General features: G+C 36.4%; 2 protein-coding genes across 3 annotated transcripts in view; one reads left to right on the forward strand and one right to left on the reverse strand.

The window, feature by feature from the left end:
- The window catches only part of tnfrsf19 (tumor necrosis factor receptor superfamily, member 19), a 30,088-nt gene extending 24,718 nt beyond the window's left edge, over nt 1–5,370 (forward strand). The window contains exons 9-10 of the mRNA XM_081369788.1: nt 1,945–2,174; nt 4,779–5,370. Of these exons, the coding sequence (XP_081225914.1) occupies nt 1,945–2,174; nt 4,779–4,783 (235 nt within the window). The 3' untranslated portion in view covers nt 4,784–5,370. The remainder of the gene's footprint in view (nt 1–1,944; nt 2,175–4,778) is intronic.
- mipepa (mitochondrial intermediate peptidase a) overlaps nt 5,370–16,688 on the reverse strand; it is a 28,974-nt gene continuing 17,655 nt past the window's right edge. For both annotated transcript variants that reach the window (XM_081369784.1, XM_081369783.1), the window contains 3 exons: nt 14,328–14,449; nt 13,593–13,666; nt 5,370–6,227 (listed from right to left, as the gene is read on the reverse strand). In XM_081369784.1, the coding sequence (XP_081225910.1) occupies nt 6,127–6,227; nt 13,593–13,666; nt 14,328–14,449 (297 nt within the window). In that variant the 3' untranslated portion in view covers nt 5,370–6,126. The remainder of the gene's footprint in view (nt 6,228–13,592; nt 13,667–14,327; nt 14,450–16,688) is intronic.

The raw sequence follows: 16,688 nt of genomic DNA on the forward strand, positions 1-16,688 counted from the left end.
TAATATTATGAAATATTTTTTACTATTAAAAATAAGTATTTTCTATTTGAATACTTTTTAATAATAATTAAATATCCTCTGATGTCAAAGCTGTATTTTCAGCATCATTCCTCCAGTCTTCAGTGTCACATGATCCTTCAGAAATCATTCTAATATGCTGATTTGCTGCTCAAGATTATTATTATCAATGTTGAAGAAAGTTTTCCTGCTTAGTATTTTTGTGGAAATAATAATAATATAATAATAATAATAAACTTTATTTTCTATAGCGAAAAAAAGTTACATCTCAAAGCAATTCACAAAAATAAGAAATAAATAAAAGAAAAGCATTCATGAAAGAGAAGTACATTCAAATATACAAATATAAAATGTTATCAAAAGAGTTCTTTAGCTAAAAGAAGTACACTCTTTTTATTCCTTTTTTTAACTCTTTAAAAGAAGTAAAAAGAGTACTTTAAGTAAAAAATAAAGTAATCAAATAAATCAAATAAAAGCTACCCTAAAAAGTACGTTTTGAGAGAAGCTTTAAAAACACTCTTGCCTAGAGTTTTGTAGCAAATTAAGAGAAAGCCCCATCACCCATAGATCTTAAACGAGTTGGCGGGACAGTTAGAAGACCAGAAAATAACACAAACAGTCTTCACAAGCTCCAAAACCCTTACGGCAACTCAAAGTAGTCAATAATTAAAACAAACGGAAGAGAGGAGCGGCAGCCAAACGCGCCAGCGTACCCGAAATATATATATTCTTTGATGAAGAGAAATTATAAAAGAACAGAATTTACTTCAAATATAAATCTTTTGTAACATTATAAATGTCTTTACTGTCACTTTTGGTCAATTTAATGCATCTTTGCTCAATAAAAGTAACAGTTTCTTAAGAAAAATAAAATCTCACTGAACGCAAACTTTTGAACAGTACTATACATAAATCTTATTATAGTGACAGTTTATTAATAACAGTATTAGGGAACATTATGTCAAAAAGCAGTGTTACATTATTGTGTCATTCCTCATAAATTTCTTTTATTTATTCTACTTTACTACATTTTATGTTACATCACATTACATTTTCTAATTGTCAGTTGGCTGAAATTCTCTCCATTTGAGAGTTGAAGTGCTTTGCTTGGCTTGCTTTTGATTTATTATTTATTTTTCAAAGTGGTATTGTTATTTTAAAAAGTAATTTAGGTATTTACCCAGACAGCAACATAATGTCAGCCCAGATCCGGCCCACATCTGGTACGCGTTGAATCCACATGTACCAGATGTGGCCCGGGTCTGGGCTGACGCCATGTTGCTGTCCGGGTAGCTATTAGACATTCATATTCTTGTGTTCCACCTGCATTATTTTGTATTTTATGATCATTGTGTCTTTAAGAAGTCATCAAAAACATTTCAACAATTGCTTAAAGGGATACTTCACCCTAAAATGAAAATTATGGCATAATTTACTCACCCTGGTGTTGTTCTAGTGCAGTATGCCCTTCTTTTTTCTTTTTTGGACAACAAAGGAGATTTTTTAGGAAGTATCCTGCTCGCGCTCGTCAATATAATGGCAGTAAATGGCGACCAGCATCAAGCTTTTAATAAAAGACACAGAAGTATCACAGAATGATCCGTTGCTACACGTGTCATAAATTCCAAGTGTTATACGATAGGGTTTGGTGAAAAACAAACGGAAATTTAATGTATTATTTAAAGAAAATCCTGATCTTGGCCGTTGGTCTTCTGTGCACAGTGTGTGTTCATGAAACCCTATTAGCTCCTCAGTTCACTCTCACTCATCTGGAGAAAACACACAAGTAAGATGAATAAAAACGTGATGTTTTTCACCAAACCAGGTTGATTAAATGATGACTTAATTTTCATTTTAGGCCGAACTATCCCTCTATTGAACTCCATGATATTTTACACAATCTGTTTTTTTGTTGTCCTGTCACAGACTGGTGAACCCATCTCTGGGAGCCAGCCAGACAGATGTGGGAGGTGCACCTGATGAGGCCTGGCCGCTTTTTCAGACCAGTTCAACCACAGACGATCTCCAGCCAGAGACGTGTTCCTCGTGTGAAGAGGACGAGGAGCGAGAGCCGCAGATCGCAGGCCTGAGCCCAGCTGAGTCTGAGGATGGGTCAAACAGCCGGCCTCTGCTGCGACAGCTGTCTACAACTGAAGGTGAGTGATGCTACAGGGCCAAACGCATTATATTAGTCTGGAATGAGTCTGAAGTGACTTACAGAAAAGTTATTACAGGGACAAACTATTTGTGAATCAATGCTGCGTTTAGATTCCTGGGGAGTTTCTGTTTAATGGTTTGGAGGTCATAATTATGACGTTTAAGTGTTTTGGGTCTATTGCTGGGCAAATTGAAATCATATTCTCCATGTTTCACAGACCATAAAGCATAAACTCAATGAGTTTTAAAGTTTATTGCTAATTTACATTAACAGTACACAAAATGCATGTTAATTGAATTCTAATATTGTACTCACATTTGCAACAAACAGTGCAGTCCCATTAGCGAAGTATATGTGAATAAACGGCTAAATTCAATCTCTTCATCATATAAAGCGATCGTGTCTCTTCAGAAAATTTGGATTAAAAGTATTGATTCATATGGATTCGTTTTACTATCTCATCATGAACTATTTTGAAGCATCAACATGAAGCATTTCCTTTGAAGCAAGGAAATTATGACAGAAATATGTTAATTCCTGTTTGTTCATTGTGCATTACTAATAAATTACTAATGTTAATTTATTTAAATTATTTATTCTATTCTATTAAGTTAATTTATTATAAATTAAGAAATTATTCTACCATTCAAAATGTTTAGGTCAGTATTGTTTAAAAAAAATACAAATAATAATACTTTTATTTTGCATGCAAGTATGCATTCGTTTGATCAGAAGTGACAGTAAAGACATTTATAATGTTAAGAATTTTATATGTATATATATATATATATATATATATATATATATATATATAAACGTTGTTTGAACTACTTATTCATCAAAGAATCCCGAAAAATCTATTACAATATCACTGTTTTTACTGTATTTTGAAAAAAAAATTGCACGGTAGTGTATATGTAGAAATTAAAATTCGCCAAGATTAATAATCGCAGTAAGTATTATTCATTGTTAGATCATGACACCTACACATTAATGTAAACAAATTTAACCTTACTGTAGTGTTGCTGAAATCAAAATATTAATAAACAAATACATACATAAAATCCAGGGAGGTCTGCAATGGAGGGATTTATCATTGGCTTCAGAAGCTGAACTACATTAACATGCTTAAGATTTCGCAACAGAATTTAGTCAGAATTCACGACGTGAGCCGAATGGAAACTGAGATGTTGAAACACTCCGCTTCTGTGTTCGTTTATGAGAGCCAAAGTAAATGAGCGACTGACAAACTGTCTGTGCCATCAAGAGCCGAGGGTGGTGTGTGTAAACACTTGCGATCGCAGGAAACAAAAGCCTTATGGTGAAAAGCTCAACATGAAAGGAACAAATTATTCAATTTCCTTTGAAACACATAAAAGAGCCTTTTGACTGTCAAACAACATGCTGGTGTGAAACACGTGAAGTCATGCCTTTCCTGCTTTGTTACCCTTCACAGTGACACCAGATAGTATTAAACTAGATGAATCAAGATGTTTGGAATTAAATGGTTACATAGATTTCTGTTTTTGTTTCAAGTTAACCTTTGGCGCTGCATGGTACGGCTCACTTTTGGGGGGATTTCTACAGTGTATACTACCTTGTACTTTTTTTAGTATCACATCGGTTGAGGTTCCAAGCGAGCCGTACTACCAATACTAAAATGTGACGTGTAAACACTGCAGATCACTGATTGGTCATTGGATTTAAATTGCAACACGAGACTTATTCGTCTTGCAGTGAAAAATATCCATATGCCGAGAATCAAGAACACCATTCCATCGATATACTCCACTGATCCTGTGTTGTGCGTTTGTGTCACGTGTTTGTTTTGTGTCACGTTTACGATGATCTACAATTTTGGCTCATTCCAAAGTTATGGCTGTTGTTTTCACTATAATGAAATGAATGGGAACTGGGGCTGTCAAGCTCCAAAATGACAAAAAACAAAACAAAAGGTAGTTTAAATGTATAGTCTAAATTAAAAATTCCGTCCCACAACTTGTTTGATTAATTAAGTCCCAGGTTTTAGCAAAATTGTGGCCACATTGTGCTGATTTGTTCCCTTGTTTTAATTTAGTTCAAGCCTAAAACAAGGGAATGAATTAGTACAACATTGTCAAAATTTACCTCAAAGGGATAATTCACTCAAAAATGACTTTTTTAACCCTAGTTGTTGTTCCAAATCCATATGACACTCTTTCTTCTGTGGAACACACTTGAATATATACAGTATTTAACTACCTTTTTTTTTTTGTCCATATAAGGAAAGAAAGGGAACCGAAACCGTAAATGAATCTGTCTAAACCATCATATGGCTTCAGAAGACTTGGAATATAGCACACTATAGAAGTCATATAGACTACTTTTGTAGCACTTTTTATCATTTTTGTAGCTTGAAGTCACAGTCCCCATTCACTTCCATTGAATAAAAAAATAGGAGAACTATCCCTTTAAGAGACCAGGCCAAATCTTGCTCTTCTGTGCCTGTGCTAATTCACATAAATTAAGACACCTCATAATAGACAAGCTTTAATTTACTTTGACTGATTCAGTGCCAAGCGATTAACGTGTCTGTTCTTGCGCTCTTTTTGTCTTGTTCCAGGATGACCTACTCTTATCTCACCTGTTGTCGGCCTCTGAGAGCCACTCTGGAGGTAGAAAGAGCAAAGGAAGATCCCACCTCAGATTACATCAGGCCACACACACACTGAGAACGTGTGTTTCGCCGTCTTTCTCCAGCAGCGTGTGACCACGTCAACAGCGGCCTAAAGAGACTTTATTAATGTCTAAACAAAACCACATAAGACGAAAGATTTTCTCTTTTGTAAAGGAATCACTAGACCTTTCGTTTTTTCCCCCAGCACTGACTGCCTGTTCGGGTGGGTTGAAGTTAAGGGTTGTCTGCAGGTATTAGTTGCAGTCCACCTGAATGGTTTGCAGAGTCTTTTGCAGTACATTCCAGTTCTATAGATCAAACTGCGCGCGTGTGTGTGTGTGTGTATGTGATCTTCAGTGTGGTGAATTGTAGATATTGTATTATAGGAAATAGGAGGACAATATTTTTTATAATGTAGATACCCATCTTGTGCCTTCACTCTTGCTTTTCGTATTGATGGTTGGTGAACTTTAAAAAAACAAAAAACACGTGAATTTTGTGGCTTGTCAAATTTGTAAATAAAACTTTACAAGATTTGCTTGAGTGTTTTAATGAAAATATAATGGCATGCAAAAATATCTGAAAACAATGCAACGATTATAAGAAAAGTATACAAAGTCTAATATACAAAGCACTGTATTTTTAGATAAATGAGGCCTGAGTAAATTCACATGATCCTTTTTGAGAACTATATTAATCCTCTTTTATATCACATATGAATAGGTGAATATAACATTTTTATAGTTATATTCAATAAAATATGTTATATTATGTCTGGTCATATTTTATCCCAAAATCAGAACAAAAATGCAAAAGAAAAAGCCCATATCTTATACACACACATGCCAAATTCAGTAAAGGATTTACTTAAGATTATTTTTCATTGTACTATACTATGAAAAATATCAAAAGCAAAACCTTTACTGAATTTACAGATATATATATATATAAATCACATATTAAATAATCACAATGTTTTATTCAAATTATTATAATTAAATGTAATACCACCAATGTTGCATGATGTGTAAATACTTCACAAATAACATTTTATTCTGCATTTCTTGCACACACACAAAAAAGGGAACATTTTCTTGACTTTCTTTCTGGATAATTTCGTGACAGGTGTTGTGAAATTCACTGGCATATATCCCACAATGCACAGTTGTGAGATCATTCAGTTTTGTTTCATGAATTTCATCCCTTCTCGATTCATTAAAACTGATTGTTCAGGCAGTTGTAAAGACTGATTACAGCAGGGAAGATAAAACTCAACACGAAACATGCTCATCCCTCAGCCCTCCGAGTCCATGATGAAGGTTTCGAAGTCAGGGTCCAGATCAGACACCAGGGCGTTGACAAAGTCCTCGATGGAGGGTCTTTTCTGCAACATGCCTGGACATGAAACAAGAGGGGCAAACTCCAGTTACGTACACTCAGTTTTAGCAGCACAATCTTCCTGCTTTAATGACTTGTTTAGGTCAATGTTTACCATGTACTTTGCATTGGGTAATGTTAACTTCAAAGAAGCACTGTAAATATGAGCAGCATTGAAAAGCGGTAACTAAAAGGGCAGAGGTTTTATCTTCCCTGTGCTACATTATGACAATATCGTCTTCCACAGGTTGACGCACTTCTGCCGTGCTCAGTGAACAGTGAGGCGTCCTGCTAAACTGTGCACACTCGATTTACAATTCCTCTCTGCTGGCGCTTTGAAGTCTGCTCATTTCCCCTTGTAGAGCTGCCAATGTAAATAGGCCCTCCTCCCTTCCCCCTCTTTCCTGCACAGGTCACCTCTAAAACACACACAAACACACCAAGTCCACACTGCAGAAGGCTGCACTAAAATCTCATGCAACTCTGACCCTCAAACCCTGTATGCACATCTTTCACAATGAATAATTAGTACTGTAAATGTTTGCTCTGACAATCAATTGATTGTGATTCTGTACTAAATTAGGAAATCTGGTCACAATCACAATATGGCTTTATTTGATTACATTTTCTTCAGACTTATACACTGGATATAGATTTGTATGGAGCTCATGGAGGAACATGGTGATGCAAAACATTTGAGATGGGAGGACAAATTATATTTTAAATGTTTTTAAATGTCAAAATTTGTGTTCTCTTGAGAAATTCTGCATTCTCTCACAATGGTATTGAGTTCCCTGAGAACATTTGCGTTCTTTTGCAAAAGTGTTTTATTGCCCCTAAAAACTGTGTTCTCTTCAAAACATGAGTTCCAACGAGAAACTTTGCGCTCCAACGAGAAACTTTGCGTTCCCACGAGAAACTTTGCGTTCCCACGAGAAACTTTGTGTTCTCTTTAAAACATTTGAGTTCCGAGAAACTTTGCGTTCCAATGAGAAACTTTGTGTTCTCTTTAAAACATCTGAGTTCCCGAGAAACTTTGCGTTCCAACGAGAAACTTTGCGTTCCAACTAGAAACTTTGTGTTCTCTTTAAAACATTTGAGTTCCGAGAAACTTTGCATTCCAACAAGAAACTTTGTGTTCTCTTCAAAACATGAGTTCCAACGAGAAACTTTGCGCTCCAACGAGAAACTTTGCGTTCCAACGAGAAACTTTGCGCTCCAACGAGAAACTTTGCGCTCCAACGAGAAACTTTGCGCTCCAACGAGAAACTTTGGGTTCTCTTTAAAACATTTGAGTTCCGAGAAAGTTTGCGTTCCAACAAGAAACTTTGCGTTCCAACGAGAAACTTTGCGTTCCAACGAGAAACGTTGGGTTCTCTTTAAAACATTTGAGTTCCGAGAAACTTTGCGTTCCAATGAGAAACTTTGTGTTCTCTTTAAAACATCTGAGTTCCCGAGAAACTTTGCGTTCCAATGAGAAACTTTGCGTTCCAACGAGAAACTTTGTGTTCTCTTTAAAACATTTGAGTTCCGAGAAACTTTGCATTCCAACGAGAAACTTTGTGTTCTCTTCAAAACATGAGTTCCAACGAGAAACTTTGCTCTCCAACGAGAAACTTTGCGTTCCTACGAGAAACTTTGCGTTCCTACGAGAAACTTTGCGTTCCGACGAGAAACTTTGTGTTCTCTTTAAAACATCTGAGTTCCCGAGAAACTTTGCGTTCCAACGAGAAACTTTGTGTTCTCTTTAAAACATTTGAGTTCTGAGAAATTTTGCGTTCCAATGAGAAACTTTGCGTTCCAACGAGAAACTTTGTGTTCTCTTTAAAACATTTGAGCTCCGAGAAACTTTGCGTTCCAATGAGAAACTTTGTGTTCTCTTCAAAACATGAGTTCCAACGAGAAACTTTGCGCTCCAACGAGAAACTTTGCGTTCCAACGAGAAACTTTGCGCTCCAACGAGAAACTTTGCGCTCCAACGAGAAACTTTGCGCTCCAACGAGAAACTTTGGGTTCTCTTTAAAACATTTGAGTTCCGAGAAACTTTGCGTTCCAACGAGAAACTTTGCGTTCCAACGAGAAACTTTGGGTTCTCTTTAAAACATTTGAGTTCCGAGAAACTTTGCGTTCCAACGAGAAACTTTGCGTTCCAACGAGAAACTTTGCGTTCCAACGAGAAACTTTGGGTTCTCTTTAAAACATTTGAGTTTCGAGAAAGTTTGCGTTCCAACAAGAAACTTTGCGTTCCAACAAGAAACTTTGCGTTCCAACGAGAAACGTTGGGTTCTCTTTAAAACATTTGAGTTCCGAGAAACTTTGCGTTCCAATGAGAAACTTTGCGTTCCAATGAGAAACTTTGTGTTCCACTACGAAACTTTGCATTCTCTTCAAAACATTTGAGTTCCACCGAGAAACTTTGTGTTCTCTTTAAAACATTTACATTGCATTGAGAAATGTTGCGTTTTCACACAAAACTTATTTCCATGACAAACGTTTTGTGAACTTTTCCTTCAATTTTTTTTTTTTTCATCACCATGTCCCCTTTGGAGATTCCACAGACTTGTAATCTGGATTTGTTGGATTTTTAAGCACAAGCTGGACTGGACATGGAAGATAAAGAGAGACAAGTACTACAAAAAAAACAAAGAAAAAAGAAAAACATAGGAATGCTGGCATTATGACTGTAACAGTAAGTAGTCCGACCTCAATCTGTACACCTTACTGTCCTCATGTAGTTTCCAGCTGAATGCTACAGCCACAGATGCTGTTCAGAGAGCTAAAGATGTAACAGACTATTTCTTTAATCTCTGAATGGATCACACTAGGACAGGACTAGACGTCTCCAGCTTCAATGCCACTTTCTATAATGATGTTCATTTCCTGAGTTCACTCTAGAGGGGATTCAGCCTATCCAGACAACAAGCCTATCCAACAAGCCTATCCAGACTCACATTCTTTTGATATTTCAAAACCAAAAATGTACAAATTAAGACCCATATCCAGTGAGAATAAAGATATCAGATAAATGTGAAGGAATGAGCTTCAAATTCCTGATGTTAAAGAGTTGGGCTGTATTATTTGTTTGTTTTTTCTGAGCTCTTAAATGATCCAATCAAAATAAATTAGAGCAATTAAAATGTGTGAATGCTTGTGCGCAATCTTATAATTATCACTTCAAAGGCCTTATAAAGCTTTTAGCTCTGTATAAAAAAAGATTGTTTCAGCATTTCTTCAGCTTAGTTATTGTGTGTGTGTGTGTGTGTGTGTGTATATATATATATACTTTATATATACACACACACACACACACACACACACACACACATACATATATATATATATATATATATATATATATATATATATATATATATATATATAAATCAATCATATACACATACAAAAATCATTTTTTTTTTAAATATAGTATATATATTTATTTATGTATATAAAAAAACCTAATGTTTAACCCTACCACGGAGGAATAATTGATCTTTTTTCGTGGGAACATGATTACAAGGTTGACGAGATCAAACATTTACAAGGATGGATGGAGTAAAGTCACCATATTTATCAGTGCAGGTGCATTGTGTGAGTTTTATTCTGAATCAAAGGGACTTTCTGCTTCAAGACACTCTGAACAATCCAGCTGTGTGTGCTTTAAAGGAGAACAACCACAGAACGAATGTCCGACATGCCTTTTCAAACACCTTCCCTTCACAGAGAGCTTCATTCATCCATAGAGAACAAGAGGATGAGGAGGCTCTGTGTGATTGGTCAGAAGAGCTCATGACTGGGATTGGAGGATGATGAAACTAAGGACACATCAAAGTGAGGCAGACTCATCTCTCCTCAATTAATCCCCGTTTAAACGCTGTTCTTTGGCTCCTGTGCCGTACGCCACACCTTCAGGTTGTGCAGTTACAGACACAGCGAGACATGGTGGAACATGACTCAGGTAGCGCTGGTTTGGGTTTCATATGAAAGAGGCAAGGGTTATCAAGAGGTCAAATGAGGACTTGACACAAGATACGATATGAAGTCTGAATTATGCGACCAAATCTCAGTTGAGTTGAGTTGAATGTTTCGCTATGCGTTCCTTAGAGTTCCAGTAGGCCTGGTCTCCATGCGTACTTCTTTAGACTCAGGTTGAGCAATGTTTAAAGACTAAGAAGATAATTACAGCCTCCCTCCCAGCAGATGAAGAGATTTTCTGGTTTCTCCACGGCTTTGACGTTCGTAACTATTTGAAACATGTCACGAGTTGAAAGCAATAAGCTCATGATCTACCTGAAGGCTGGAATTACTTCATCATTGACTCTGTAATTAAAACTGGAGGTCTCAAAGCTTTGTCAAAAAATAAAAAGGAAGCTCCAGTTTCAAGGATTATGCCCCTGTGCACATGAATCATGTGGCTTATTGTCTATATGAAAACGTTGGGAAAAAATATTGTTCAAGTAAATATTATGTATAACATACAGTGAGGTTCCAAATTCTACTTGCTTCCATTTAGCATTTCGCTAATTTAATGCAGTTCTCCTTTGTTTTTGTTTTTAACAAATGTCTTAAAAGAATAGTTAGCATTTGGTGTGTCTCTCTTTTGCTTTGAAGCCAGCAGCGCTTGAGCTACATGAACATAACCTGATGATCATGTTCTCCATCATGATTTGAGATGATCCAAAGTGCAACTAGAGCTTTAAAAGAAGAAAGAACATCTGATCGTCTGTACAAAGTGTTTACATGTAGTCTTTACATTGGCGGGTCGGCACTGTTTTGGCAGCACAAGGAGGACCAAGAGCACATTGGGTAGGTGGTCATAATGTTTTGGCTTATCAGTGTACTGATGTTTTTTAAACAAAAATACTATGAAAGTCAATGGGGACCCATCAACTGTTTGATTACCCAATATTCTTCAAAATAATCTTCTTTTGTGTTCAACAGTAGAAAGAAATTCATCCAGGTTTGGAACATGAGGGTGAGTAAATGATGACTGAATTGTCATTTTTGGGTGAACTATCCCTTTAAGCCAGAACAAAGTGACATCATGCACTTCATTTTCTTACATTTGTGTAGAAAATTTCAATTTTACATGTGCCATCTTATTTTTTTCTAAACATACTTTAAGAAATGTATACCCCCATTAATTAAAAATGCTCAGCATTAAAAACTCAACATCAAAGTTCATCACAAAATTTGCACACTAAATTGTGTTTTGTCTCGTCTTCCTTGCATACTGCACGTGTGACAGCGTGCTGATTCTTGTGTGCAGTGGACTGAAAAGACAATATACGTATTAGCGTATTAAAGGTGCTCTAAGCGATGTCACACGTTTTTTTAGGCCAAAAAACTAAACATAACAAACTGCTCCAGCCAATAACCGACAAGAAGGATTTGGGGGTGGGGGTTGGGGGGTTAGTGCGCGGATGAGGAGGAGGGAGGGTCTAGCTAGCCTCCGTTTTGTTTGACAATACTTTAAACGTCAACAAGAAGTGACGTCACCCAACATCACTTAGAGCACCTTTAAGCATCTTGATAATGATTAAATGGCTCTCAGGCGGCATTATATAAATACAGAATTAGGTAAACCAGTATTCTTTACTGCCCTTCAACCACTATATTTCCTTCACAGTCTAATCCAGTGTCTCTAAAGTTATTTATGAGATCTGCCCTTCTTTGTGATTGCATATTGATGTAAACTAATTCACTGTGCACTTGGCTGTAAAGGCCAAAACCCCCATCAAAGACCATCTGAAAGTAAGGTGAACCCGACCTTCCTGTGATCCTGTATCTAAAACTCATGCATGTCACCATCTGTGTGCTACAGCGCTACAACATATCCCAGCCCAGGTGCTCGACTGTGCTATTGTTCTTTCAGTCTGTCCTTCGGCACTAAAATAGAGGTCCCTGGGAAAGCTGAGGGCCATGAAAGACGCCTCTGTGCCGCCCATGGCTGGAGAACACAGGGCTTCAGTCAGCATGGCCGTCAGTCCGTCACTTTCCTCTCTCTGCAATGCCATCTAATCCAGCCTGGACTTTTCAGCACCAGAGGCCTGGGATCCGGCCAGCGAGGAGCGAGGAGCCCGGCAGATAAAAACGGCCCGGGCTACAGGCTCTCTCTAGGGTGGCTCTTGTTCCACTGCGATCCGGCACAGAGGAGGGGGGCGGAGAACTGAGGAGGACCGCTCTGAACCGGACCGTTAATAATGAAAAATACATGTGGTTAAGGAATCGGAAAATAAGCAATGTTATTTTTATGTTGTAAATCAATTAACAACTAATATTATAAATATTTGATTTTAATGTATAAACATTTGATTGATTTTTTTTTTTATATGTTTAAGTACGTTTTTTGTGGAAACGTATGTTATGGTAATTCCAACATGATGTGAACCAGTGTTATTTTAGTATCATTGTGATATTATTATAGTTTTTATTAATATTTGAATCAGTTTTTATTTCAATATTTTCCATTTTCATTTTAATTTCAGTTAAATTTTTTTTAATTTTGTTGTGGTTTTGTTATTTTAATAGTTGTAAAAAAATGTCTATATAGTATTTTTTTTTTTTTTTTTAAATTTGAGTTATTCTAGCACATCAAGTTAAAATAAATTAAAATAAAATTCATGGCGAGTTTAAATAAATAAAATAAAAAAAAAGCTTTGTAGCATTGCGTTAGTAGCATTATGACTTTGCATTAGTAGCATTATGACCATCAAACAAACAAAAAAAAAATTATAAAAGGTTTATTTTTGATATAACGTTCTAAAACTAAATCTGGATACTCACTTTATTAAAAATCCTTTCATAAGAACCAACCAAAAAGTAAAGAGTCCTAGAAGAGTTAAAATCATCACAGTGCAACAAAATATGCGTCAGAGGCACTGGACTTATTAATTCCTTACTAATTTCAGTCTTTAACGACCTATACTCTTGTAAACAAGCTTTTTAAGAAATGGATGACGTAAAAAAAAACTCCTATTGATTTGTAACTGTAAAACCATCAAAGTCCATAAAAATGTGCTTCAGAGATATTGGACACTTGCATAAGGGGCATCATACAGATATTAATAATTCATTTGGTGCTCACATGGGGCAATACCAGGGCTGGGAAACTTGTCATCTAGTAGAGATCCTGCTATTCTGTTATTACAGTGGTATATTAAACTTTGATAGCAACTTAATCTGTTCTTGTCTGCTATTATGTAATGATATTTTGACATTAACGGGACTATTTCTTTGTAATAAACATGCACTGAATGATCATTCACTATAACACCAGAAACTTGAGGTCAGTTTGGATGTTGACTCTATAAGGGACAAAGAAATAGCAGTGACTGAACTAACTCCGAGTTCATTCAGGTGCAGACTTTTTTTTTTTCTTACCTTCCACCATCAGCATGGGCTCCTTCGCTCCTCCATGAGCCAGCATCTCTCTACGGTAACGTTCTCCGGTTTCCCTGCAACAACGTGAGCAGACAGAGATTTACTTTACACAACCAGCATCCTTCCCACAATCCAAGCCCATAAACCCTTATGTTCCCAGACATGTCCAAAACTGTCCAAACAAAAGGAAGTGCTAAAGAACAAAACCACAGTGAAGTAGTTAAGATATCCTGGTATTTTGAAAGACCCCATGAAATGAAAACAGGAGTTTTGTGGTTTTCAGTCTGTGCCTGTTAACTTTGTTAGTGCACTCTTACATGTTAACACACATGTTAATAAGTTATTTTTACTATGTGAAAACGTATGTTATGGTAATTCCAACATGATGTGAACCAGTGTTAATATAAATTATTATTTCATTTATTAACATTTCACAGCATCAATTTAATGAATTTCATGCTTGCATAATTTTTTTTCTTTCTATTATTGATTTATATGGCATCCCTGGAAACCACAAGTTTCTTAATAGTGCAAAAAGGTTCTTTATATTGTTCTTAAATGCTTTTCCGAAAAAAAAAAAAAAAAAAAGGTGAAAGGTTCATTGAGGAATCCAAAATGGTTCCTCTATGACACAACTGCTAAAACTACCTTTTGGAATCTTTATTTTTTAGTGGTATTTAAAAAAAAAAAAAGTGGCAATACAAGGGTGATTTATCTAATGAATCTTTCACAAACCTGTTGAGGGGGTCTTTATAGAAACACTGCTTCCACACCATGGAGGCCACGGCCCGTGACATCAGGTACGAGTAGTACTTCGCCCCATAGCCGATGAGATGACTGAACCTCAGCTGCCAGGCCTGCAGAGACAGATGCAGGTGAACTAATCACGCGCTGCCGTAGGAATATTCCTGTTACATCTCTGTAAACGCTTGCCAAGTTATTTCCTAACCTGGAAACACGCTGATGCTAACAGCAATCAATATCTGACCCAGTTAAATGGAACAGTCAAGTTAAGGTATTGCCACACAATGCCTTCAGGACCATATTCATCACTAAATATTTACATTCTCAGAGCACAAATGGGGCAAAACCCTCTTCCATGGCTACTTTACTCTGAGGCAAATTAAAGACAGTGATAATGTTTTGGGTGGGAGCAAGGTGGGAAAGTATTTGGCGATAAAAACACAGGCTAGATTCGTGTTGAAAGAGCTCAGTAGTTCAAATGCATGGCTCAGGGATGGAGACGTGCTTAGACACCCGCTGTTACCATTATCCCTGCAGGAAATGAACCGAGCTCACTACGCTTGATATGGCAGTGAATAGGGGCAACAATCCTGTTGGTATATGATAAAATCAGTTTATAGCTACAGCTAATCTAAAATAGCAGGGTTCAAAAAGTCAACAAGGAGGATGATCAGACTGTAACTACTATTATGAATATGTTAGTCTTACTGTTATCTATAAGCTAGTGTGCTCCAAAACAATGACAAAATTCACAATTAGAAAATATAAGCATTCAAAACTTACAGTCTCTGCCAATATGAATCAATGATTTTGATGATCTCTCAGCTCCTCATCAGATTTTCGACATAAAATACTCTCTAGAATCTAAAGCGTCCCACCCCCTACATTATAAATAGACGCTCAAGATGTGGCTGATATTGGTCACTTGTTCACACATTTACTATTTTCTACAGCGTAAATAGCACATAGTGCACTTGCGCTATATAGGGGATAGGAAACGACAATATAGGTAACGATTCAGACAGTGTAAATATGCTTTCCATTGTGGCGAATGAAGTCTGGTTTCACGCTAGCGTCACATGAACCACCGCAGCATGCACAGTCTGCTTCAATCCAGAGACACAAGAGCATATGCTCTAGTCGGGATCATATGCGTGAGTCGGCGCAGACCAGTAAACGCATCGACCCATCTGAATACTGCACAGAATTCTTTGTTTAAAGCGATAGGGAGGAGATTAGGAGGAGAAACGGTTTGAGATTAGGAGGAAACTGCGGCTTTACCGAGCTCATCGGCTCTGGCAGAGCTGTCTGTGATGTAAACAAAACGCTATTGGCTATTTTAAAAAAGGGGAGGAGCTTCTCGATATGTCCCGCCCTGTCTTTCTGTTTTAGTGGAAATTAAGTCAACACATTGAGTAATGCTGCACGTTTCAAGAAACTTAAGGTATTGTTGTACAAGGCACTGTTGTTCAGTGGGTCTCGTGTCTTGACACTGCCGTGGTGCTCATGTAGGATACGCATACCTGAATTTGCCCCGACTGCCCAAAATCCTGTGACTCTCTAATGTATCTGACAAATAAAACCAAACAAAACTAAAAACTAAGAAACAAACAAAACAAAAAATCCATACCAACAAACCAAACGGAAAAAAACACGAAACAAACCAAACCAGGACACAAATGCAAAAAAAAAAAAAAAACCAAGAGAAAACAAGAAACAAAAAAATTTAAATAAACAAAAACAACAAACCAAGAAACAAACCAAAAAAAAGAATACAAAAACAATATAAGAAACCAAGCAACAAACAAAACAAAAATCCAAACCAAGAAAAAACCATACAAAAAAACCACAAGCTAAACAAACCAATTACAAAACAAGCAGCAAACCAAACCAAAAAATAAACTAAACCAACAAACAAAGAAACAAACAAAAATCCCAAACAAGAAACAAACAGAACAAAAAAACAAAACAAACAAACAAGAAACCAAGCAACAAAAAACAACACCAACAAAAACAAACAAACCAAGAAACAAAATAATTCAAAAGCAGGAAACAAACAAATCAATAAACCAAAAAACAAACAAAACAACAAACAGGGTGTCTACAGATATAAACAAGTTAAATTTAAGACTTTTTAAGACCTTTTTAATGCCACTTTGAATTAAATTTAAGACCAAACCTGTGATGGAAATACACATTATATTACATGCGAATATGTAATATTTAACCTAAGTAATTGAAAAAATTTAATATTCACTACTTGTTTATTGAACTAAAATCAATGTAACATTTGCAATCGTGAGAATATTCAGCAAAATAGCTCCTGTCATGTTATGTTACTCAGGGTTTTTC

The sequence above is a fragment of the Scardinius erythrophthalmus genome (assembly GCF_964197995.2).
Source record: "Scardinius erythrophthalmus genome assembly, chromosome: 7".
Lineage (NCBI taxonomy): Eukaryota > Metazoa > Chordata > Actinopteri > Cypriniformes > Leuciscidae > Scardinius > Scardinius erythrophthalmus.